Below are 26,755 nucleotides of genomic sequence, written 5' to 3'. Positions count from 1 at the left end.
AGTCCCTTCCAACCCAAACCATTTTATGATTCTATGATTCATACAATTACCTTTTGTAATTTACATTTCAATTTAAATCAGCAGTAGCTGTTTCCTTAACTTAGTAAGTGATACAGAATGCTACATACAGAGGAAAAAACAGGCTACAAGACATTCATAATTAGCATGCTTTATAACTTAAATCTTTCTGTACCTCAGTTCATCATCTCTAAATGACAGTTATCATTACCTTCTTTCAACAGTGTTCTATGAAGAAAATTCATTGATAGCAGTGACTTATCTATATGTAGCACGAAAAGGAACAGAAAAGCTCCCAACAAAACTGTGCCCAACTCTCTTATTGTGTAGTATACAACGCAGAAAGCCATGAATTATATGGGAAGGATAAAATGAAATACTGAATATTTGTTTATTCAGTAAGTAGAAACTGGTTTTTGCAGTGAACACAGAAAATGTAATCCAGGAAAAAAGTTTATGTTGTCATGCAAGTCAAAGTATTACAATACTGTACAGGGGAGCTGAAACTATAGCCACACCATCACAGCTTCCCTCCATTCCCCAGATTAATATAAATTTTGTGCTTTTTTTAAACAAACTTTGTTTCACATTTTTCCCACATAAGTACTTACTGGATAGCAGCATTAATCGAAAACCACAAATAAACTCAGTGGTGCTTTATCCATCATGTGTGAGTAGCTCATTATTTATTTTCTGGTTTACTTAAAAAAGATATAAAAGTTTGCATACCTCTGTCAAACTGTAACCATATTGCATTTAGAACTTTATTTACATCAGTTCCTTGGCAGAGAGGTTAAAGAGTGCTACTAGGTTATCCCATAAATCAGAAGATTTTTTTTCAGGATATTTTTCCTTACAGGGCTGGAATAACTTGCTTCCTGTATTCTTCAGTGCTAATCCTACATATTCCTTTCATCTCCTAAAGCATGTAGCAAGGCAGTGGAAGCAGACCTTTCATTATTTCACATCTCCAACTGGCAATCTTCAGTGACACATAAAAGCAATGTCATTGTTTGAAAAGGAAACCTATGACAGTGGTGAATCTTCCATTAAACTGGCAGCATTTTATAAAATAGTTTTAAAATGGGGCATGCATTCCTCCTTTCCTCTAAACATTGGTGGCCTGCTGGTGCAAAATTTCAATCTTCGTCTTTTGTCTCCGAGTCTTAGCAATGATGCTACTTCACCAATCGTAATGGTGGCTCTATGAAGGATTTCAATAAATCAAGAAGCTACTTTATGATATAGTCAGTTGCCTAGTATAAACAGAGATTAACAGCTTGCTTACAAAGCCTGAAAAGCAATAAATACATGGGAATTAAAATACTGCTTTTTATGGCAGCATCCAAAATAAAGAATATCTCAATTAGTTGCATTTGACATTCACAAGTTAACTGTCCTGAGAAATCAATCAGCTGTAAAAATAGTTTCTTCTTGTTATAAAGAATACTCAGCTGTTACGACCAACAGGTTCATGAACTCCATTTTTAGGGTCGCCATGCCAACTTCACCTATGGCCCCTCACTTCTACATATTTTGAAGAATTTAATTTGATGACGCAGTCCTGCAGACGTCCACTGTCTGTCTATTATTATCCTTTTGTCGCACAAACAAACACACAGGAAAATGAAATAATATATATGCATTTACATCCTGATTACAAAGTCCAGGTTACCACGAAGGACTTTTTTGTAGAATGTAAAATTTAACATTATTTATAATTCCGGGAACATTTCATTGAAATAAAACACTTCACCAAAAATAGACCCATTACAGTCAATAGATACTTCTGGAAATCAGACTATGATCACATGTGACTCACTGAACAAACAGATTTTCAGTACTTTTAGCAGACCCACATAGAAAACACGCAATTCTAAGCTATGTTACCAATGAATACAATACAGCATGTGTATTTTTCAGTAAATTGTCTGTCCACAAATGAATACATAAACTATGCAAAAAAATTTAATTTCTCCAAACTTACCAAATTATATAAATTGCGTCTAATCTGCTGTATAACTCCAGGAAATGTGGGCTTCAGCAGTTCCTGATAACTTGCAGGCCATGTGCTATAGCGGTAATCTTGTTCTATATTATTAACCCACTAAAAGAAAAAAGACAGCCATTTAGAAAACACATTATTAACCACTGAATAAAATACGTATGTATATATAAAGCTATTTTAAAACACATGGAAAGCCTGGAAAGAGTAAAGTGTTTTATCTTCTTTTTGAAATAGTATCAGAAAATAGTTTCTAAAATTAGTAATTTTTTTCCCTTTTCAATCAAACTGTTCAGGTCTTTTATTTACAGGTCTTTGTACCCTGCTTAGGATGTGAATAAAAGCATTTTGTCAAGTGTGCAAACTACTTCCACAACACAAAGGTCATAACAACATATCACACAGATATATATGGAACATAGCATAACCACCTTATAAAACAAAAACAGTATTTATCTAAAACCCACACCAGCACTTTGTATGTAACAAAATAACTAAGTAATTAATATATAGCCAATTTGTCCTTCTGCTGTTTTCTGAGCAAAGCTGTCTATACTTGGTAAACAGAAGAGTGAAATATGATTCTTTCAGGTAAAGTAAAACAGTATTTTAGTGCCTTTTTCACTGGCATATAACCTTTGTAATGAAAATTGCATAAACTTTGAAAAAGAAGAAAAAAAAAAGCAAAGTCATTGGACAATTAGAAACAAAACATTTAAGTTCTCAACAATCCAATTATCATACCTTTAAAGTACATTTATCAGTCTTGCATAATACAAGGATATTACATAGCTGGATTAATTGCTGTAAACTCAAATTCTACAGCTATGAGTGTGCAACCACTCTTAGCTACATTCCTCTTTTATTTTAAATGTCCTACATCTTCAAATTTTAATAAGGTACAGGCTAGAGAAAATTACTCCTAAAATAATATTGAACAGACATCACCCTTCAAAATATTTTACACTACTTATTGATACATGGTTTTATGTCTAGTCTTTTAACTACACTACAACAAAAGATAGACTGTCTTATTCATGGCATCAGATATGTAACATTTAAATAAATAATTGTTTAATTACTCACTATTATCGAAGAGTGACGAACATCTAGTGCATAATTGTCATCTGTAGGATGTACGTGCAACCTCATAAATTTACTCAGGATCTCCTCTTTGATTCCAAGTTCATGAAGGCCGTGCATCACTTTTCCTTCCAGTTTAAAAGTCTCTAAGATACTTTCACGGGAAGAGAAAATGCACAATGTCTACATAGAACTTTTGTCATGACATAAAAGAAAAAATATTTCTGAGACTTAATACAAAGATTATTTTTAGTATTAAAATAATTTTTATATTCTTCTGGAGTTAGATGTTTACAACAAAATCAATTAATAACATTACACTTACACATCTTCAAATTATTTCAAAATAGAATTACAGCATATTATACAAATAACAGGAAGCTTTGCAAGTATGTAGAGAAGCAAGCACCAAGTGATGCAGACACAGACAAGCCCTAAATCTGCATCACAACAGAACCCTGAAAACAGCATTGAGGAAAGACATAGCTACTCTCCTAAAACAAAATTATTTCCCAGAAGACCCAACAGGACACCGTAACATTTGTTACAATCTGAAAATTCAATATGAGATGGAAACAAACCTGAAGTACTCACCTGCTAGAACACAGAAGGCAAGATTTTCCAAATGCCTATATTTCTATCTTGCTTCATTCTGAGTTTTCTCTATTCTGAAAAGTGTCTCCTAAATTATATTGAAATTAAACCTAACACTAGCATTAAAAAGCGCTATTAGTATTTGCATCATTATCAAAAAAAGATGCAAGTGACTCCATTTCAAAACTCTGTCTGAGAAAATAATTAAGTAAAAATTGCAAGTATAACTGCTAAAACCAAGAAAGCTTAAGAATCTCCAGTAAGGAGAAACAAAGACATTTTGAGTTAAAGAATAGAAAAATAAAAAATTGTAGACTCTGACAGATCCTGGGAAACAGGAAAAAAACCCCTCAGCCTTAGTATCAGTAGATCTACTGACAGCTTGTAGGCCACCAAAGATGATTTTGAAGTAGTCATGTCTGTCCTGCTGTTGACAACGTACAGAAGAGAATGCAAGGGAAAATGTTTACAGTTTATATGAGTGCTTGCATAAAAGACTCAAGTCAGACCTCAAATAATTATACTATGATTACACAAACTAGAAAAAGATTTCTTACAACAAAAAGCAGTTTAGTTCTGCATTAACAGAACTTATAATAAAAGGTGGCCAGACACAGACTCAGAAGCATGCCAAAAATAACCCAAGGTGTTGTGTATCTAAATTTAATGCCTGAAAATTTTTTGGAAATTTTTTTTAAAAAGGGATGTGAAAGCACTTAACTTACATTTTTAAGTGCTTTTCCCACCTTTTTATATATACATGTTGCATTCCTTCCATTTCCAAATTAATTTTACATGGTGAATCATAAAATTGTAAGCAAATCATAAAATATTTTCCAAGAGAAAATACTTTTTTTCAACTGCTTATACAATGTTCATATTCAAAGTAAAACCACTGTAAACCAGTATTCCCTTTACTGGAGCACTTCCTGGGCCCCAAAATGCAGGAGATGCGATTATGTATCATCATGAGGACAACTTCTCCAATATTATTCATAATTCTATGATTTTTAAATAAAATACACCATCTTACCTAAATGGATCATGAAAATCCAGGTCAATATGAAGGCCATTGAGAAATAAACGTGCTTCTCCAGGTTGGATTCCAAGCGTTTCATGAAAATGCTTAAAAATAAGAAGTACTGCTAACTTATTTAGGTATGTGTCAACACTAACACACACATACAGATACATAAATATATAAAACTAAGCAATTCAACACAACAGACATTAAATCTCTTCCATATAGTTTCTCCTTTTAGCGGAGTGTTGATGGTAACAATATTGACAGCATACTTTTATGAGTGCTGTTGAACACATTTTCAATGCTTAATACAAACACAAATTAAAATAGTTGATAACCTCCCCAAAGGAACCTACAGTGTCCCTACCTGTGCAAGGTATAGACAAGCACACATTCTCAGTGTGTGCCAACAGAAAGTGAAAATACACACAGATACAGAAATACGGCTTGTAAGTTGTTGAAAAATTACCCCCAGCTTATTCCTTCTACGTATCCACTCACTTCTAAATGGAGATCAAAGGGAGACTCTGCATGTGTCCTTCAGACCTCCACTTGAAACTAGCTTCTCAATAGCTTAAAATCTTTCACAATTTCAAAAATGCGTAGTTGCAATTGTTAGTGGGAGGTAGGAAAGACAGACTAGAAACACACAATCTCATCTAACAGAAGGGCCTTGGGAAAAAAAAAATCAGAAAGGGATAGCATATCCTTCGATTGTAAAGAATAAAAAAAAAATCCACAATAAACAAATACAAGAGGAAGTATTTAGGGAGTAAGGTAAGCCTTATAATTTTAGTTCAGGGAGCTGAGAGGCACCACGCTGTTCAATCTACAGTGGCTGTAGCAAGATAAGTAACAGGAGCAAAAGCAGCAGTTTATCCCAACTCACCCCACAAGGAACGGTCAGATTTCCAGATCTGTCTTAATTCCCAACAGAGGAATTGAAAGCACCAAAAATAGGCAGAAAAGAAGCAAGCTGAGAAATATTTTTTTTCCCATTTAGCTCCCACTTGCTGATCAAAACAAGCATGAACAAAAAGTACACTTTGAACAAAAGCACACTTAGAGCAAGCAGCTCAGGCTGCATATATTAGTCCACTTATGAGCCTGCCACTGAACAAATGAGAGAAAAAATGGGACAACAGTGAAAGTGATATTATTCCTTTGAGGTAGCGTGGTTACTTTCACAGATAAATGTAAGTAAACTCAAAGCTAACTGGTTTGTGGCATTATAAGTTCAACCCCACATAAATGAGACAACAGTGCACTTGAAGCTCCTTGTAATCCAACCGATGTGCATACTACTCATCATTCACTGAAAAGGTACCATTTCCCTTAAGTATATATAAACATTTTCACAACCTAAAGAAGAATGGAAATACGTAATGGCACATAATATCAACGTCTGAAAGGCAGAGCTCTCCATGAAAAAAAAAAATGCACCTGTGATAAGTCTGAGCCTGACACAGAAAAATTTTAACGAAAGTACAAAACCTGCCCTTAACCTTGAAAAACAGCTTTTGAAATTGGTAACTGTACTTTATTCTAATGCTGTAACTTGAACTTTGTACTGCTTTCATTGCTTTTTTGTATGTAGATTTACAAAAGAGTAATAATTACTTATGTTTGTTATAAAGTATCTAAATACATATATTCAAACTAAAATACAATGTAAAGAATATGGTAGATTGGGGGGGGGGGATGACTGCATCCCACTAATGCTAAGAAATAACAAGAAAGCCTTTTAAAAAAATTTAGTTAGCAATTATCTTTCATGAAAATTTTAGTAGGCACCTAAAAAAATGGCTGTCAGTGGCGTTTCAAAAATAAGGAGCATAAACGCATGACAGTAGGTTTCCTATGGCCAGATAAGGAAAAAAAGAAAGAGATAATTTAATTACTTTTAAAATTCATAAAACTCACTTTATTCCCAATCTTATCTAAATTGCAGAAATGGTTTTTTGGTATGTCCCAAAAGTCGGTACAGAAGAAGGACTTCTATCTTCTTTGTAACTAATTGGTTCTTTGGATTACTCTGAGCCAAGTGCATGACTTCATATTTTTATCTTTGTTAAACCTCATGCAACCATTAAAACAAAAAGCAGAAGTAGCGGATGGTTTCTGACATTTATATTTTTCCTACCACAGCTTCACAAAGAACTACACACCCTCCCAAGGTCTCATTCTACACATCCCTTCTAAGCAGCCAAAATTCACAGATGCCAGACAATGCCATGTGCCCTTGCAGCAGGTGAAATTTCTGATTGTTTTACCTACACAGAGTTTGATCCTGAGACACAAGCAAAACAGGCAGATGGGACAAAATTAAACAGCCAGGCAGAGTGATGAAACTCCTCTGCAACAGGCAGAGAAGCATTCAAAGTCCTAGGTATACCTGAAATTTTTCTGTAGTTAGCAAACCCAACTTGGATCCCAGTTTTAATACCAGAGTTGTGCCACAAAGTGCTGTGACCACAGAAAAATCCCCCTTAATGCCACTGGACTCAAGGAGTGAACAATAAACACAAGGAAGATTCCAGTCTCAAGAAATCTTACCAGCATCTTTCACAGCTCTTGCACAGAACTTGTGAGATCAGCTACAACAGTCCCTCTCGCTGAAGCACTGAAATCAGCATTTTGGATAAGAGATCTCTTACCACTACTGAAAGCTTACTGGTCATTCCTACAAGGCCAGACACTCATGTAAATAGAGATACTGAGTAAGATTGCAACTGGCTGATGTAGGTCGTACAAAAACTAATACTAAGTAAAATGAATGCAAGAACAATGAGAAAAGTATCAGCCACTGGCTATTGAAATGGGAGTCTAAAAGGTTTCCAGTACTGCAGTAGGAAAAGAACTAGGCTGAATCAGAGCTAAGACTCGCTATACAGTTTTGATGCTAGGCATTCAATTGTTCAGAAGAGCACCCATTTGCCGTAGCAACTTTGATAGGAGGAGTATTTAGGCATCCAAGACTAGAAATTAATGCTGATAATACTCATACAGTATTTTCTTGCTAAACTGTCAGCAAATAATTGCACTGGAAGTTGTGAGTTGTGTTTAATGAGATTTTAGTTTTCTTTTTATCTAAAGCAGTTCTTTGTCTATTTCTTAGTTAGGTATCAATTCATTACACCTAAATCATCACATGCCTTTCAACTTTTAATACCTTTTAATACCTTTATTTCCTCCCGTTGCATTTCCTATTCAACTTTCATTATCTTGAGAGGGAATCATCCAGTTACACGCAGCATGAGATCATATCTCTCCTGCTGCTAGATGGATGTACTGCAGTTCAAGAATGCATATGCGAATTTATTTTATTTTTTATTCAACAGATTTTAGCTTTTAGCTGTCTAAAGGCCAGCAGCCTCAGGTAGGATGCAGTAAGAAATTTAAACTTAGTCTGATAGGTGCCTAAGATCCTGTTATAGTTAATGTATTTAATACAGTCATGGAATCATAGGAGTGATTCAGCTGACTAACCACATTGATATCCAGTGTCATTTGTTTCAGAATAAGGCACCTTTGACGGGAAAGTACAGGTCAGGCAGAAAGGAATGGATGTCCCAGTGGACACATGTGCCAGACCTGTGTGGCTATCTTGGATAGCCTGCAGCATGTCAAATGACATCAGAAATCCAGGTTTAGGCAACTCAATCATGTCTCACAAAACAACCACTGAGTGAGCTAAATTGTTTTTGATGTAGATCTTCATTGTCATAAGAGGAGTTTAGATACCAAATAAATGTGCCTACATGCAGACATCTTCATTTCAAACTAAATCTTTGTTACTTTTACTAATCCCTATAATAGCCATGTTAATTCCTCGTATACCTTTACTTTTTTGCATTTTGGGGTGGAGGAATAGTTTTTGATTAAGCAGTTGGTTTTGATTTTTGCAATTTGAGAAAGACATTGTAAAGACTTCATCAAGAAACAAGGAAAGTCCTGATACCAACACTCATACTTTGAAGAAACTGTGATCACCAGGGCTTTGTTTTGCTTTATCCTGACTATAACCCTAACAGAGAGGTATAGGAAAATGCCTATCTCAGCTGTATACACAAAGCAATGAAGTGGGGTGCAGATACTGATTTGCTCCCTTGAGCAAAAACTATGGCACTTCTCACTAGTGCAAGAAACAAGAGTTCAGCATAACATTGAGTCCACTCTAAGAAATCTGTGAAAACAGAAGAATAAAACATGCACCCTGTACACAAGAAAGGCTCAGGAAGGTGACCTGCTGGGATATGTGAACTGTATTGTCAATATACCAATCCCACATGCAATCACCTATGGGCAAAAAAATCTCCTATACAATTGTTGGAATAACCGTTTACAAGGATGTATCGTGAGCTTGTCACTATTTGGGCATGAAATACTCAAGGCTCTAGATTAGTTTTGCATGGTGAAGACCTCTAAAACATTTATACGGAATTTCTGCTACAATGGAGATGACAAGCTCCTTATGAGAAGGCTGCATCAGTGCTACAGGGACATTGTTTGCTTTCACTGTTTTGGAAGGTGGAAGAAACTGAAAAGGCATTCCCCTGGAGATACTAGTCTTGGCAGTCTTGGCAAGACAAGAGGAAAAGGCCTGAATGCATACAAAGCAAAATGATACATGGAAACATTGCAAAAGTACAGGAGTGTCATCAGTAAGAAATAAATCCTTTTCACTATGGTGGTTGATCAGTCTTAACACCATATGAAAATATATGTTCTAAAGATCAACACTAAGGACAGTGCTATGGATGTCACTTCATGTGACCAGTCCTAAAAGTCTGGTTGCTAACATTTAATTTTAACACTCAACTTGAAAGAAAAAATCCAAACTCTGAACTGAGACAAAAAATATGACAGATGTCATGAACTCTACAAACACAAAGTCGCATCTTAGAATACATCTCAGAACAGTCAAAATCACAAGAACAATGAACTCCTCATGTGACATACAAAAGATGCAGTGCAACAAGGATGAAAACAAATCCACCATCTACCACAGCTGATGTTCGAAATGCCTTGCGGAATAGTTGCATGCGTGATTCCAAGAGTGTGGAAAGCTCAAAGCTAGCATGTGCTGAGCATAACATAAACAGCAGGCCTAGATTCAACATCAAAGCTCTAGCATAATTAATTGATATCTATTTTGCTTTCACAGCACACAATTTATGACTGAACACAACACTCCATAAGAATTGTTTGTCCTTGCCTAATTATATAAAATCAAAAGTGGGAAGGGAAAAAGTACCAAGAACAGCAAAAAGTGAAAAATTTGAATTGAGTATTTCAAAGTTATTTATTTAATAAAAGATGTTTAGAGCAATTAGCTCTTTTTTCTTTGGTATAAACCACGACTAATAAAAATATCAAAAAGCAATAATATGATAGTAACTCAAACATCCACCTGAAGAAATTAAAGACAAACCTTCTGATTTTCTTCTATTTCATTTCGCATTTTCTTGTCTACAAGCACTCTGGTCAATGATCTGTAAAAATAAAATATTGGTATCACTCAACCACAGTTTCTTTAAAAATGCATTAAATAATGAGAAATATGTTATTTTAATGCCATATCCAATGCACTGTAATTAAGACTTAAAGAGAAGAGTAATGCAGTGTCATAAATATTTTATTTTCAAAACAATTTTTTTGTTCTCTGTTACTCTAGGAAATGCAAGTTTCAAATTTAAGCTAGGTTTTGTTGAAGTAATATTATCAGTATATTTTTTACCAATCTCAGTCTTTGCTCTTGGGTTTTATTTTGTTTGGTTGGGTTTTTTTGTTTTGTTTTGTTTTTCCTGGAAAATACCACGTATATTATAAAAAAGTAAGTTGTTTGATCATCTAAATTGTTACCTAAATAAATGCCATATTTGTATAGCAGATACTAATTATTATTCTACATGATGTAGGAATGTTCTTATATGACCTTAAGGTTGTGATTTTTCTATCATGTAGTTTTATGCATCTTTACTCTTATCTGGAAGAACATGTAGCTATACAGTACTGCATATCAGGGGAAAAAAGGAAACTTTTCACATGTTCATAACATTAACATTCATGAATGATGAATGGATAGCAAGAAACACAGTATTATAATTCTTGTTATTGTATTTTTAAATAACAAATATTTATGACATGTATACAATATATCAAAGATGAAAAATATCCTAGAAAATGAATTATCGAAATGTCGCCATGACATATATCAGGTCTTACACTGTCCACATCTGATGACATTTTGTACAATCTACCTTGGACTAACCTTTTCAACTGGAAATACCAAGACACAGAAATGCAGGTTATAAACTAAAAAGTGAAAGAAACTTCCAGAGGAATGGTGTACTACTTTCTTATGGTCTAAAGAACCCTTCAATTTTTAGGGAACATATTATATTCCATTTTTATTTTCAGAACTATAGTTCTAAAATTTTTATACAACCTTTTCCAACCAAAATTTGCATAACTGAAAAATGGTTTTCATATCTAAACTGTGTGAAATTTAAACAATTTTAAAACACTACTGTTTTAATGATCAGGTACCTATCTTAAGCAAATAAGCCATATCTTTGAATTTCCTGTTTATTCTAGGTGGCTTTTTTCCAGACTAGTATTTTTGACTCAACAGGTTGTAATTAGATTATTAAGGAAATATATTTTGTTCACTGTTTTTACACAATGCCCCTTTGATTTAAGTTTGTTGTCAATGCAGACCTAACAACTTTAAATAATCTAAATATTCGTAATCTCTTATGTTAAAAATAACATGCTAGATGAGCATATTAGAACAAATTATACAGGACAGGAACTGGCGTATGTCTTTTAGTAATTCTAAAGTCTTATACTTCTACTCATAAAAATAAAGTGTTTGAAGAGCAGGTAAACTGTGCTCTCATGCCACAAATACATAGCACGAGTCAGAGATATAACAATTTAATGACTTTTAAAATCCATTATTTAAATGTCACCTAGAGTACTTCAAACTGACTCTTTTTCCTGTCCTTTTAAAAATGAACTGGCCTTGCAGTTCAATGTTATGTACATTTCCACTGTCTTCCAATGAAAAGCTGCATTTTCTGACTGCTCATCTAAATGTAAACTTCTACCTTACTATTTCATAACAATTACGTTTCAGGTATTTTGAAAGTTATTTTTCTTCCTTGAAACAAGATTTTACAAAGGCAGTTCTTCCATTACAGCATAGATTTTCTCTAACAGAATACCAGAGATGACAATGAAACATTATGTGGTAATTAAACAAGAGCTGTAAAATGTAAAAACACACATAGTCAATAACCCTATTTAGCATCCTATTTAATTCAGTAATTCAAGCAAATACTGCTGATAGGATTACATTAAGAACTTATTAAATATAAAGAAAAGCATGTCTCAATCACAATACAATTGGCTTAAAGGAAGAGCCATTTTTAATATTAGTACAGAGGAAAATGTTATTCATTTATTTAATGTTTACCTTGATCTTTTGTTAAGCAATCTGTTATGGGAGATGTTACTGTACATACAGTAGCCAGGGCCTCATCTTATCAACGATGTTGTGCTTAGAACTAATGTGGGTGGATCCCCTGCAAAATTAAAACAATTTTGCCTCTTCCTACTATGAGTAGATCTGATATTAAGTCAACAGAATTTTGCACCCAGGGAAGTATAACTCCAGCAGAAGCCTGGAGGACTAGGCATAAGTGCCTGAAGGAGCAGAATGCCTTCCTGGCATCTCCAGCATCAGACAGAAAACATTTACAAGACCGGTCATGAGCTCTCCCAGGAGTTATTTTCTTTCAATTAAATTACCTTGGATCCAGCCGGCAAGCTGTAAAACATGAATACTTGACTGCAGGATTTGGATATAAGTCTGTATTACTGTCACTAGATTAAAACGCAAACATAAAAACAGTATTTGAAAACCAAACTTAAGTATCATACCTGGCTCTTATTGGGAAGTTCTGAGCTATGTCTTTCATTACCTTTAAGGCATCATAAACAGGGGTAGACATAATTCGAGCAGCTGCTTGAAAACTAAGATCTGGGAAAAAAAAATTCACTGGAAATATCACTCTCAATCAATACTGCCTACAATCAGAAAATGATTCCATATACACACTCTCTTCATTAACATTTTTTATGTTTTAATTATGCATTATAAAAGATTAAATTAGAAATATTAGAAAAGTAAGATTATTAAGGTCAAAAAGACAGGCAATTAAAAGTTGGAAATAACAAACCCAGGCTTTTCTACACAATTCTGCTCAGCCGTCTTGAGCATACACATTATAAACATAATTTCTAAGTTTACAAAAACACACTGAAAAAAACCAGACAATTAATCACGTGATATTACGCCAGTATCACAAGGGTAGCATGCTCAAACCTAGATATACACCAACCCAGACACCCATAACTACAGTAGAGAATAAGATCCTTCCAGCTCGAGGACTTCAAGATTTTCAGAGAACAGATATGTTAAATGTAGAAGACTGTATTCAGCATGTGAAGTGTACAGTTTTCAAGAGTTAGCAGCAATTTCACAGGAAAAGAAAATGGGAGACTCCTGAAAGAGACCAACCTACTGACAAATTTCAGTTCTCTTATATGTCTAGGACAATTTTTAAAGGGATCTAATTTTTCTCTTTATGCTTTTTTCTCAGAATGAAGTAAATTTGCATATATCAGGACAGCTTATAATTCATTTCCCTATCCACTAGAAAAACAACGATGCAATTCAGTTAGCTGTCTCTAGGTCCCTAACTTGGGTGTGACTAATCTTGGCACATGAGACTGGGGAAAATACAGTTATGGTACCAATGGAGTAAGGCAATAACATACTAGGTGCTTCCATGTGCTTCGGATACAGTCTGCCTAACTACATCAGGGATGAGATGCTTTTTGCTCACAGTCTGCTAGTTAAGACATTTGAGCAGAAATTGAAGGCCTCAGGTTATTCAGTTTGAGGAAAGCAGATGCCATGTGTAGTATAAAGCACCAGGCAGAAATTCATTGAGGATGAAGCACTAGATACCAAGAGGCTGTTCACACAGATAAAAGTATGAGCTATTAAAAGGAATACCACATTGCTACCCTGTGCATCATTTTTCACTATGAATAGGAAATTTAATTACTTGCCTAAAACATAAAGGCTCTTGAAAGGCAAGTCTTTGAATGGTGTTTAGGGTCATTTATAAATAGAAGTATTCCCTATAGCTGAAAGACTTTTTGTTCAATTTAGTTGGAAGCTAATTAAAAGAAATCAGAGCAGCTGAGCCATCAACTCAGCCACTACAATTAGTCGGTAAGAATGGACTAGAGAAAACACCCAGTCAGGTCAGGAGTAAGAGCATCAAAACAACTGCACCATATAAAGATGGAGCTGAAGACCTCCTGTCTGAAAAGGCCCTTAATGTGCTTATCACCAGCCAGTACCAGTCTTCCTGGCACTGAACAAACAGCATCTCAACGCTTACTTAGCTTCCATGCTGTATGAACTGGTTGCCTGGGGAGCAGCACAAATCTCATTTTCATCTATATAGCCATGACACCACAGAAAAGACCACCAGTAAATAAAGACCTTATACCAGCTTTTGAAGGCAGACACTAAAGGGATGATCAAAGCTTCACAGCTGCTTCTGCTTGAACATCAATAGAATGGTATTCAATCGTGTAAAAAAAAATTAACTAAACAAAAAGATAATTTTTTTTATTATTTGCATGGTAGATTTCTTGGGATAACTGAAATACAATGGTTTTTGGTTTAAAATTTTGGACCAAGATAAATCCTGCAGCTGAAGGGGAGTTCATTGATAAAAGTCTGCAAGGGAACTACAATTATCTCAGCCAGTTTCAGAACAGATAATGATAGGAAGCTCCGTAACAATCAGGGTCCAAAAAAAGACACTGAAGTTCAGATGATTCCTCAGTCTCCTTCATTGCACTAGCATAAAGGCAAACCAGTTTTGATCCGGTTATCCTCTAAAACTGAAGAATTTAACAGGTAAAATTTAGTTACCTAAACTTAAGTGTCATGACATTTTAGGGACCTATTTCAGAGTGATTCCATTCAAGCTACAGAATGCCCTGCAGGTCCTCAGCACAGAAGCTGCTTAGAAATCAGCTTCTATGTATTTGTTCTCCTTTTCCATGGGAAAGCTTTTAAAAGCATATTCTTCCATTTGATGTTATATAAAGAAATGTATCAACATGAACTCCAGTACACTGAAAAAAGTTAGAATTTATAAACTAAAGAAAAAATAAATCTTAACCGGTATTTTGTCCTGACTCAATAGTCATGTCAAAATGATATTTTTTGCCTGACCTCTCAAAAAAAATCTGAAACTAAATTTAACATCTGAGATAACACACCAGGCAGAAAACTGGGCAATACAACTTCTGTCTGTAAAATTTGTAAAGCTGGTTGTGATTCTCCATCTTATAAAATTACTTCAATGCTCCTTTAATTTCTAACATGTAATAACAGGACAAGATACCAATACACTCTTTTTAAATATTGGATATAATACTGCATTTTTGTGAAACCACATGTCTCTTTTTTAGAAAAAGCTTTTATCATAATGTTGATACATCTACATAACAAAGGAAAATTAAACAGAGTACTGTGTTAATTCAGAAAAATGCAATACATACCTTGTAATTCCCAAACCTTCAGTGGTTCCATGTTGTTAGTAGTTTCAATCAGATGTTTTTTAAACTCTTTCAGATTATTTTTCAGATCAGGATGCATCCGTCTACAATAATTTTTTTTTTAAAAAAAGCAAATTCAATGACATCCATCAATGTCTGCGTTTATCTACAGCATTGTGCCCAGCTAATACCATATCTTTATGGTAACAAGTAAGAATTAAAATTTTTATTAATTGTTAAAATAAAAATGAGTATTTGGGGTGAGAAGAGGTGATTTCTGAGGACTAAAAACCTGTTAATTACAAGAAGGAGTTCAATTGCTTCATAGTGATCTGTCTCAAACACTGTCACATAAATTTTGATGGAATAAATGAACTAAAGATTAAACAGTATTAATACACAATACAGATAACTGTCTAGTTAGTTTACTATAGCATAAAGTATACGTAACTGTATGCTAACTGTACTATAGATTAACTGTAACTGTACACATAGACCTAGAAATGACAAACGCAGGTCGTACTCTTAGAAATCCCTTTATGAAGTAGCAAACTCTTAACTAGTTTTGAGGTTTTTAATTACTCTTTTCATTGCCTTCCTTGCAAATTTACCCTGACAATTTTCTTTTTCTTTCTGTTCAGATCTTCAGTTCTTCTGTGAATTAAAGACAACCAGCAAATAAGACCTAGCCACAAGCCACAACCAAGATTTAGTACTGATGCTTGGTCCCTCATTTCTCTTGTTCAGTTATACTATGGTCAATGTGGGCACAAAATCAAACACACACAAAGCCAACTGAAAAAAAAATACCCTTCTCTGGATAGGTATCATGATGTGGGATTGAATTAGGTTGATTTGCATTATCAAATAGCTATATTTCTAAGATTTTGTCTTCTGCTTACATCTGTAACTATTTCATAGCTGAGAAAAGTAAACCTTTGACACAGCTGTAACTGAGGGACAATTTTCAGATTACCAAAACATCTCTTTCATCTCCAGTATGAAAAAGAGAAGAAAAGCCTAGAAACATTGTCAAAAAGTCTGAGTAATCATCTAGCAGCTTCACAAATTAGCCACAGTGCAACATCAAGAACCTAAGTACAGCTAAATCTAGTACAATCCAAGAAGAACTAAAGCTCAGATAAAGATATGACATAAGCATTTAATATTACCTCCTGTGGAAGGTCTCAGATACATGAAACAATAAGGAAGCCTGCAGATCTGGGTGCAATTCTATCTCAATGCTTTTAAGACAGAAAGGGGATGGGCTCTCAAGAATTTAGGCAGCATTAGAAGCTCTGAACTCTGAGAAGACTTAAAACTTGGTGAGAATATCTACAAAAAAGTTTACTTTTCACTTTAAAAAAAAATTAGAGAGAGAAAGAAACTAGAGGAGACCCACACTCTTGCATTTCTTCTTGAAGAAAAAGCCAAGATTTATGATTCATTGCATGGATCTGCTACAAGAAAAGGGAAGGACTTTCGATAACTGCAAACACTAGTAGCAGACCACAGCCCTCAACAGGGTAGCATCCAATTTAATCAATCACCTGGACTAACAGTTTGTAACTGGGAGAGAAAAGAGCTCCTGCCAGAACAGAACACAAATTCACAAACTTCGAAATAAGAAGGCATCTATAATAAGCACTATCTTCCAAGAAATATCATTCCTTAACTCCAAGAAATAAATGACTACCCATCTTAAAAACACCTTATGTAGCTACAACACGAGTTTGGATTTGTTGTGCTACTACTTGCATTTTGAAAACCAACATTCTCATTCTAATTATCTGAAAACAGAAGTTGCAGCAACAATTTACTGCAGAACACCATGTTTTCATGTTTGGATCTAAGTTCTTGTGACTGTTGCCCAGAGGGAATTTTTTTACTTTAAAAACAGCTTACTGTGTGTAAGAGAATTAGAAAACTAAAAGCAATAAGTTGAAATGAACAGAATAAACAACTGTTGCATCTTTACATTCACAAGGCATACACAAAAAAATTAATCAGTGGCAAAGTAATTTCCAACATAAATCTCACTTCTATTAAAAAAAAAATTGTTTCAGGTTCCAGAAACAAATGAGGAAATTTAATTATAAATTATATCAACTCACTTTAATTTGCCAAAGAGAAATCCTTGGACATCACTTTCCTCATCATCATCATCTTCCTCTTCTTTTGTATCGTTTGTTCCTGAATACATAGCACATGTAGACCATACAAACCAAGAAAGTTACTGATGTATTATGTTCTTATGAATTATAAAGTGGTTAACAGAAACATAGAATCAGAAAGTTGTCATTCCCAGATGTAATTTCAATTAGATTTATATTTATGCATTAAAATTTTGGCATCAGAATGAATCACTTTACAGACCTTAGCAACATTCAGATTAATTTTGAAATATAATTCATCCAATGGTTTTTATATAAAAGAAATTGATATAGTTAAATAGTTCACTTTCCAAAATAGCCACTTCTCAGTTTGATTAAATGGTAAAGTACAACTCTTGTCAGCCAGCTACTACCAAACTTATGCTTGAAAGCCATGATGACTTTAAAGTGCTTGAATATCCAGCTAGCATTTGAGGTAAGTCAGAGATCAGTTTCTTTCCCTTTTTAAAAAAATGAAACTCTTCTTGAAGTAGCTCAATGGCTATTAAACCTTAGTCTTACTGAAAGAGAGTTAGCTAAGTTTATCTACATCTTGTAAATCTCTACACAAAGTAACTTCTCTGTGTCAGAATGCTATAGCTATTACTTTTTGTGGTAAATGTCACACTTTAACACAGAACAACATACACTGGTAGCAAATTCTACGACAGTGCACATATTTCCTGCAGAAGATTGTGAAAGTATTTCCACATAGCTTCAGAAAAAAAGCCCAACCCTGAAACACTAATGTGTAGATACTGTAGTAATTAGCATATTAGAGATGCCAACAAACAAAGTAAATGAAGAACAAAGGTTAAACAATCTGATTGAAAGGAAGAATAAGTTACATTTTGAAGAGCCACAGGAAACAACAAGTAGAGCTTAGATCATGAACTATATCCTAAGCACAGTTGTATATGCTCACATATATTTTGATGTCTTAGTTCCTAATGCCCGAGACTTTCTTCTGTAAGAAGAAATTAAGTATAACCTTCAAAACATTACTGACTTCATAACTGAAGATTATCATATATTTCAGTAGTATCTCCAATACAATATCATAAATTAAAAAAACCAACATACCTTTAACTTGTGTGTCATCTACTGCTTTATATTCTGTGCTCTTTATTGCAAGCTCTACACCATATCCAGACAAATACATTTTTCTAGAACTTGGTTTCTGTTTGATTATATTATTTTAACAGAACAAAAAATATAAGTTAAAAAACTGTTTCTACAGAAGATTAACAATATCCAATACCGTAACTTTACAATGTTATGATAGTCATAACCTACATTCATCTTTCAATTTATGATTCAATGTACAAAATACCATGCCAAACAAACTATAAGAGTTATGTAAGGCATATTGACAGCCCACTGAGGTGTATAACAGAAAGGAAGGACTTTCTTTATCTCCTGCAGACTACAGAAAGGCTGTGACAAAACTGTAGTCTTTTCACATACTATTAGGAGTAGAACTGGCAGAGCTGGTAGCACCCTATGCAACTATTGATGCCTTACAATTCACATTTTAAACTGTTCTTAATTCCTTTGTAATTTTGCCAGACTTCAGCATGGTAGGAGGAAATTCTTTATTTCTGCATCAAGCTGATTCTTTCAAAGAGTTTTGATGAAAGAATTAATCACTATCTGCAAGGAGGATTAAGAAAATATATTAGGGTATCCCTGCTAAAACCAGATTGCCACTTAGTAAGACCAACAAGCATTTCTAACTTTGGAGTGGGAGTTCAACATTCAATAGTGCAATTACTCAGAGCATACTTATTTCTGAAAACGTGCCCTAATCTGTCCAAAATGTATGAAAATTCCCTTCCCAAAATGCAATTGCACATGCACAGCAGCAATTGCTTGAAAGCTTTTCAGCTTTAGCTTACAATTTCTAAAAATCATTCTGTACTGAGAATCTTCCAGCCCACAAAGGAAAACACATCAGGGCCAGGGGTATTCTCTGTTGGTCCTCTAACCAAATCTCAATGGAGAGAGAGCACTGCACTCTGTAAGTGGCCTCAGTGATACCAAAAAAAAAAAAATCAGAAAGACTGTAGCTCTTCTGCTCTCAATGCTCCCTCTTCTGGTATTTAAGGCAAGGAAGGACAGAGAATCCAACTCAGTGGGAACCAAAAAATAAAAACAGATGTTGTGAGGAAGGAGGAAATGGGAGGAAGACAACAGGCATTTGGGGGGAACATGGTGCATTGTCAGAGCAAGGAAACTGTAGGTATTTAATTGGAAAAAAATGCATAAGAAAGCAGAAAGTTACGTAAAAACTATACCTCTACACAACTTAGAATTTAAGACTGGTTTCCTCCAATTCTCTATTTCATTACTGTGAGCAAACAACTCAAAGTCATCTGCAAACTACAGATCTCATCTTCCTGAAATGCCTGAGCAACCTCTCACTCCATCGGATTATTCTTGTATTAGTTGCACTATTTAAGAGCTGTACTTTGAATATAACTTTTAAAAGCTTCCAATAACCAAAATTGAGGACAATGTAGTTCCATGTACTCATATTTGACTTGTGTTGTTTCTTCAGGGAGAAGAGTAAATTAAGAGAAGCATTCAGAAACATGTTTAAAATACTGACACTGTGGAATGCAAGCACCGAAAAACTGAACAGTGATGTTGACTCTGATAGCCCATGCTGCTGTACTGCAATGAACATGAGATTATACTAAGAATACTTAAAATGAGAAGTGCAATTATTTTTCAGCTTGATTTTCTGTTCCAGCTGCTGTTATTCTAATTCTTGTTACTAACATGTTCAGTCTGCTGCACCAAGATTTCACCCAAGATCTTTGTACTATGTACAAAAATCAGACATACAACCAAAAAAGAGGTGTTTCAACATCAATCAGCGATGCAAACTGCGCTTGCATGCAGGAATAGACAATATTATCACACCTTCCCAGCTTCAAAGTCTAGGTGAATCTAGAAAGTTTTACACATGATTTAGGCAAATGCAAAATCAAATGTAGGAACAGTGTTTTTTTCAAAAACCAAGAACAATAAAGACAGAATACTAACAGTTTACTGAATCAATGTTAATTTGGATTGCATACCTGAACATAGTGCCGGAGAACATAAACAATTTCCTCCTTTTGCGCCTTCTCAGATAAAATCTTGTGGAATTTAACAAAATCCTTTGTACCCATTTCTGCATAAAGAATAACCACTGGTCCATCCTCTTTGAGAGTTGGGAATTTATGATCTACCTTAAAAAGATATGGCCTGGGTCTGGTTTAAAAATAAATAATTGTGATATTATATATTCAGAAAATAAAAACAGTGGCAGTTTTTCTACCTCATAATTGAAATATTAAGGGCTTATAAGCTAAAAGTATGCGAGTCATGTTAATATCATCACAAAATAATCATGATCGCTCACGAAAGAGCTTAGAACATAAGTTTTCAAGTTAAAGAAACTGAAAAATCAGCTTCACCTATAAATAATTTTAATATATTCTATCAAATCACAACAAAACGAGCAAACGAAAGGCACACTGAGATTTTGTGCAACAATCAGTTACAGCTTGAACCTTTTAATTTAAATGATGCATTACACCTACTACAGAGGTACAGATCAATCAATCAGTAGCAGAGAGATATTCAGAGAAGTCTGAGAAAGCTACTAACACATATGGAAACTAACTGGGGTTAGTTTCATCAAGCTCTGCTAATTTAGCTAATTTTCCAAATTTTGACTGACTACCTACCCTGATAATTTAAGGCCATGACTGTAGAAAAGTTATGCCTATACCTGCAATGATTTCTTAGATGACTACGCTCATCATCTAAATAAACCCTGGGAAAGATGGAAAAGTAACAGGGGATATGGTTGAGTAACATACTCAATGCACTAATTACTAATGAGTACACTTCTTTTGCAAGGTTGCCTTTGCATAGTCACAGTTGAAAGACCAGTAAACTCCCTCCAAAGCTCTCCAAGGCAAGCTGAGAAACTCAATCCTACATGCACTGCAGAGATGTGTATACTAGATGGTCACTGAAAAGTCATACTGGAAAGGTGTGAGCAGAACTACACATGCCAGAGTTTCTGTGATACAAAGCTTAGTAATAACTTCAATATAAAAATCACAGAATAATTTATATTGCATAGGACTTTTGGAAGTCATTTGCTCTATTCCTCACTCAAAGCCGGGCCAATTTGTATCAGGTTACTCAGGGCCTTAACACCAACTTCCTATAGAAGCTTGGCAGATACGCAATCGAAGACCACGTTTGTAAGGCAGAGCCAAAAGGAGGGGCCCGGTTTGAGAAGTAACTTGGGTGCATGCAGCCATGTGTCACAGAAATATCAAGCAAGCTTTCCCACTGTCATCACAGGGCAAGGCCGACAAAGCAGGTGTCATCACAGAGTCCAAAACAGCTCTTGAATGAGTAAGCTCTGTTCAAGAACAGATCCAGATTTGCCCCAATTAAAGTGTACATATGGGAAGTGACTTGTGCAACTTCCTTCTCGTATTCAGAGAGAGAAGAGCTGCCACAGTTATTTATAGACAGCAGAAAACCTAAATCAAAGAGGCTTCTCCTTTCTTAACTAGTCACCTCAACAAAGCAGAAAAATGACTCCTGTTCGCAGAAGGTGGGTACCAAGCACTGTCACAACTTTCTTCAAAACTGACAATCTCAAAAGAAGCATTTTATAGTACAAAGACCAAGCTTCACTAAAAAATTAAGTGCTGCAGTGAAATAACACCGTATAGGGCTACCTTAATGACCTTGGATTGGAGAATTAAAGCATTCAGCCCTTGTAAATCCAAGATAAGCCTCCGTTCTCTGTTTCTCTTCAACACTGAGTACTAGTGAGAAGTAATTGATTTTGCTCTTAGAGCCAAAAGCTAATTTATTTCTTGCCATAAGAGATTCTCATGAGAAGGCTGCCTGAAAGGGAAGGAACAGCAGTTGGGCAGACAAAGATAAAAAAACCACATAGATGTGGAGTTCAGCACTCACTAAGCAGTTACTAGGGTTATACAGACAGCTATATGCTGGCCTAGATAGTTGCCAAGACACAATGCAGAAGGAATGTGATGGACAGAAGACAGCAGACATGTATACTGACAAACCTTCTAAGGAACTGTTCATTTTGAGCAAAATGTGATTCCCATCAATGCTTGTGCTCTTGGCAGCAACAGCCCCAGAAATCTTAGTGGTGTGTTTTGGACAGTTAGCAAGACAGGCAATCCCAGCCATTTAACCACTGAAGATTTAAAACATCTAGAGACCCTGAGCAGCCCATTGCATCTCCACACAAAATTCTTCCAATTAGAACCATGCAGTCCATTTCAACAGGGCTGAAAGTGCAGCAGACGAAATCACAGTAGCTGCTCCATAAAGGACCGGAATGAAGCAAAATCTTGACCTTAACATGCAGATTATTTGGGCTCTCCTAAGTCCAAAGTGCCTGAGACTTCCTGGATCTCAGGTTGAGCTGATGGATCTGCACAAAGTAATGCTGCAGCCTCTTCTTTCTCTTCCAATGAGATTTGAAACTATCATCCCGAAGAATATAACATTTCTAGTGTTCTCATCCAATGTGGGGAACTTCAGGACACAACTGAAAGCCTAGCTTAAGTTGGCCTGGCTTAAGTGGACAGACATGTCATGGCAGAAGATAGAAAATGAAACACAAAGGAAAATTGTTTGAAATAAAAAAAGGAATCAAGAAAACAAAAAAGATCTCTTTTCCTAAAAGCCACAGAGAAAAAGAGTGGCTGGTTTAGAAGTATCAACAGTGAGATGGCACACTGTCCCATATATCATTTGTTCACCACATAGAAAAGGCAGAGCACATCCCTATCTGTGTCACCTAGGCTAAATATCTCCAGCACAAGGGAAAAGCATCTGCTATCCAGAGCACAACTGGAAATAACAGCGGAAACAATTACCTGAAGGTAAACCTGTTTTTCTCAAAGTCTAGCTCCAGGAACTCTAAGTATTTGAGTGACTTAACTACTTTTGGGGTAAGGAGAAAGAGATCAAGATTTTGTCCCTGCAGCTCTGAAGGTTGTAATGCGACTGGTGCACACAAAACTATCCAAAACACAAGAACAACTTAACAGAAAGAACTTCAGTTTTCTTGTGAGTTCTTAATGATTCCTAGAAGTCTAACTCTTTCAATTCTGAATATTTCAGGATTCTATTTAGTATAATGATTTTCCAGAATCTTGTAAATTTGGGGATAGTAGCTCCAGAAAGGAGAATGTGCTGAATCCAGTATAACTGCTTTAGAAGAAGAGAACATTCAGACATTGTGATAAGATGTTAAGGTCTCATGATGCCTTAACACATGACCATAAGAACTTAACATCATTTTAAAACCCAAAAATAGTACAAATAATTTATGCAAGAAAGTACGAGACATTTGTTAGGCAGACTGTAATAGTTAAAAACGGGACATTGCAAAATAGACAGAGAAGTGTTTTTGCAAAAGCTGTGGCTACTAAATGAGTAAAGGACAATGATTTAGTAGGTTGCAATTGTATCACTGGACCTAGAAAATACCATAAATAGCCATTATAAATACCATAATGTTTTCAGAAGCAACCATCCCCAAAGAGACAAATTTATAGGTTTTCAGGTTTGGTTTTTTTCACAATTTATATAAAAATCCAACAAATACACCCTATTAAATCATCTTTCAGCTCTACATATCTCCATGAAGTGGTTGAGGGTATGGACACTAATATATATTATGGTGACCTTGACCTTTGCATGAAAAAAAACCCAACAAAAAATATTACATGTAGGTCTTGAAAACATGCAAATCATTTTTTTTTAGAGACTAAACATTTTGCTTTCATTATTTTGTTATTATTTGTTATTTGATAGGTTTTATATATTTTACTTCACAGCCCACATTCGTTCTGGACTGATGCTAATTTCCACAGGACAAAGCCTGCAGAAAGACTTGGTAGGTACAAAGTCTAGAACAAGGAGGGGAACGGTTATGCCAGTTGAGGTAGAGCCTCTTCCACTTCTGTGCCAAGCCCTTACAATCCAGAAAACCTCAAATACCGTGGCACTGACTACCTCGAAATGTCTGTCAGCACAAGTATTGTCTCAGACACATTAAATGGTAAGCTTGTGTAGAAAGTACACTGTAACTTAAACTTGACTATTCAAAATAGTATAAAAAAAAAAAAAAGAGAACAGAAAATTATCCATGTGGTTAGAGGAGCAAAGCTCTACAATTTTGTTTTAAAATACTGCTTTGAGTCATAATTGATGAATTCTCTTAACAGTAAGTGTTGAAAATATTTCAAAATTAAAAGTAACTCATTTAAAATAATGTATACTTTAAATAGGTATGCCTTTAAAAATCCACTGAATGGAGTTATGGGCTTGGCATTATCAAGTAAGTAGAAGACAAAATTTCTAAATACTAACATATATATATGCAATAATACCTTTTCCTCTTTAGTAATCTACTTTTCCTCTTAAAACAGATCACAGATCATTAAATTTACCTCTTAGTAGCCTTCTTCAGCAGCTTTTTTATTTCATTAGTCTTACAGGTGTGCTTCTCATGGATAACCACAAAGGCACTGCAGCCTTCTGGTGGAGGTTCATCAGCTGCAATCTAATATTTCAACAATTATACTCAACCAGAATGCTCTGATTGCACTTCAACTTAAACTCACATCCCTTTGATTAAAATAACTCAATAGCTGTCATGGAGTTGTGTTTCTAATTAGGCCCATTTGAAATTGGGTACATGTGAAAAAGTAACAGAAAATATTAGAAGACTAAGACCTTATAACCTTTGCAAGATGTAGTCTATCAAATGCAGTCATACTCCAGAAAATGCAAGTCCATTTATGTTCTGTAAAGACAGGGCTGAGAAATCACCTCCACAAGCTGAAATCACAGCCTGTACTCTGAGATATTTTTAATTTTACTCGCTATCAGCAATCATGTTAATGTACAAAGATTTGATTGCTAACCAATAAATCCCAAAAAAAGTAACGTCAATTTTTGGTTCTCTCTCCCTCCCAGCCCCCTGACTTTTTTTTTTTTTTTAAACTCTATTCAGCTACTCTCATGTGAAGTGGGAATCATATGACTGCATATCAATGACTCCGGACGCACAACCTGAAAGTTAAAAATGAAAACATGTGAGTCTGAGATTATGATACTCCTCCAAAGAACACTTGCAAAAACCCCTAACTTTACTACAGCTTATTACCTTTCAGAAACATGGATTTCCCACTTTATCTTGAAAGTGGTATTGCTAAAAGGAGGAGGAGCAATTTTAGGCTAGAGGTACAGTACATTTATATCCTCACACATTTTCATTAACTAAGCAGAGATTTGACTATTCCATCTTTCAACTTTTCAAATACTAAAACAATAAGAGAGATGAGAAGTCCACCAAATAACAAATATAGATTACTTGATGCTATAGGAAATTTCCTACTTTGGGAATGTCTGAATCCCCCTAGGATTATTTAAAGCAATGCAAAAAACCCCCACAACCTGAGTTTTAAAAACTAACCATTCCAAAAATTCTGCCCTGAAAATAATGCTATCCATACAATTAGACATGCATATTTGTTCCTGTCAATATAACCAGCTTATAAAGCATCACCTTTATAAATGGATCATGTTTGATTCCAAATAATGTCGGCATGTATTTTACTGAACTGTAGTAATGAACACTCTTTACTCTGCAGCCAAAACACTGCATAAAATAATGTACCAAATATATCACATAACATAGTCACCTGCTGAAACATCTGAACAGTTGGAGAATATGCCCGTATGGAAAGTGCAAGCTTCAATAGATTGATTTGGAAATTGGATAAAAATTGTCCTGCTTTCTTCAAGATTAAATTGTAATAGGAATGCTCTGAATCTGTTGAAGAAAAAAAAAAGACAAACTGTTAGTATTTAGTCATAAATGACATGGCATATCTACCTGTGCTACATAATACGCAAATATTACATTAGCGCTGCTTGGTAGTTCAAAAGTCTTGAACATTGCCTACTGATAATTGTTTCCTTTACTGTCAATTCTAAAGGCCTAATGCAATTCAAGTACAACAAAAGTGAGTCCAATAGCACTAGTTCACATGTAGATAATTTTCAGCAATATAAAAATTCACTCAATATAATAATGTCTCTCTGCAGACCCATATGGAAAGTCTTGAATAGAGCTTATTAATTTAT

At 34.9% G+C, this 26,755-nt stretch overlaps 1 protein-coding gene across 1 annotated transcript in view; it reads right to left on the bottom strand.

Moving 5' to 3' along the window:
- The window catches only part of LOC104465990 (UDP-glucose:glycoprotein glucosyltransferase 2-like), a 55,822-nt gene extending 29,383 nt beyond the window's left edge, over positions 1–26,439 (bottom strand). The window contains exons 1-11 of the mRNA XM_010079263.1: positions 26,311–26,439; positions 25,054–25,166; positions 20,623–20,797; positions 18,620–18,716; positions 17,498–17,576; positions 15,387–15,487; positions 12,675–12,774; positions 10,159–10,219; positions 4,734–4,825; positions 3,110–3,260; positions 2,006–2,125 (exon numbers count right to left, since the gene is read on the bottom strand). Coding sequence (XP_010077565.1) covers positions 2,006–2,125; positions 3,110–3,260; positions 4,734–4,825; positions 10,159–10,219; positions 12,675–12,774; positions 15,387–15,487; positions 17,498–17,576; positions 18,620–18,716; positions 20,623–20,797; positions 25,054–25,166; positions 26,311–26,322 — 1,101 coding nt within the window. The 5' untranslated portion in view covers positions 26,323–26,439. The remainder of the gene's footprint in view (positions 1–2,005; positions 2,126–3,109; positions 3,261–4,733; positions 4,826–10,158; positions 10,220–12,674; positions 12,775–15,386; positions 15,488–17,497; positions 17,577–18,619; positions 18,717–20,622; positions 20,798–25,053; positions 25,167–26,310) is intronic.
- Between the last annotated feature and the right edge of the window lie 316 nt (positions 26,440–26,755).

This window comes from Pterocles gutturalis, unplaced genomic scaffold, assembly GCF_000699245.1.
Source record: "Pterocles gutturalis isolate BGI_N339 unplaced genomic scaffold, ASM69924v1 scaffold46583, whole genome shotgun sequence".
Classification (NCBI taxonomy): domain Eukaryota; kingdom Metazoa; phylum Chordata; class Aves; order Pterocliformes; family Pteroclidae; genus Pterocles; species Pterocles gutturalis.
This window is presented reverse-complemented; position numbering and strand designations above follow the sequence as displayed.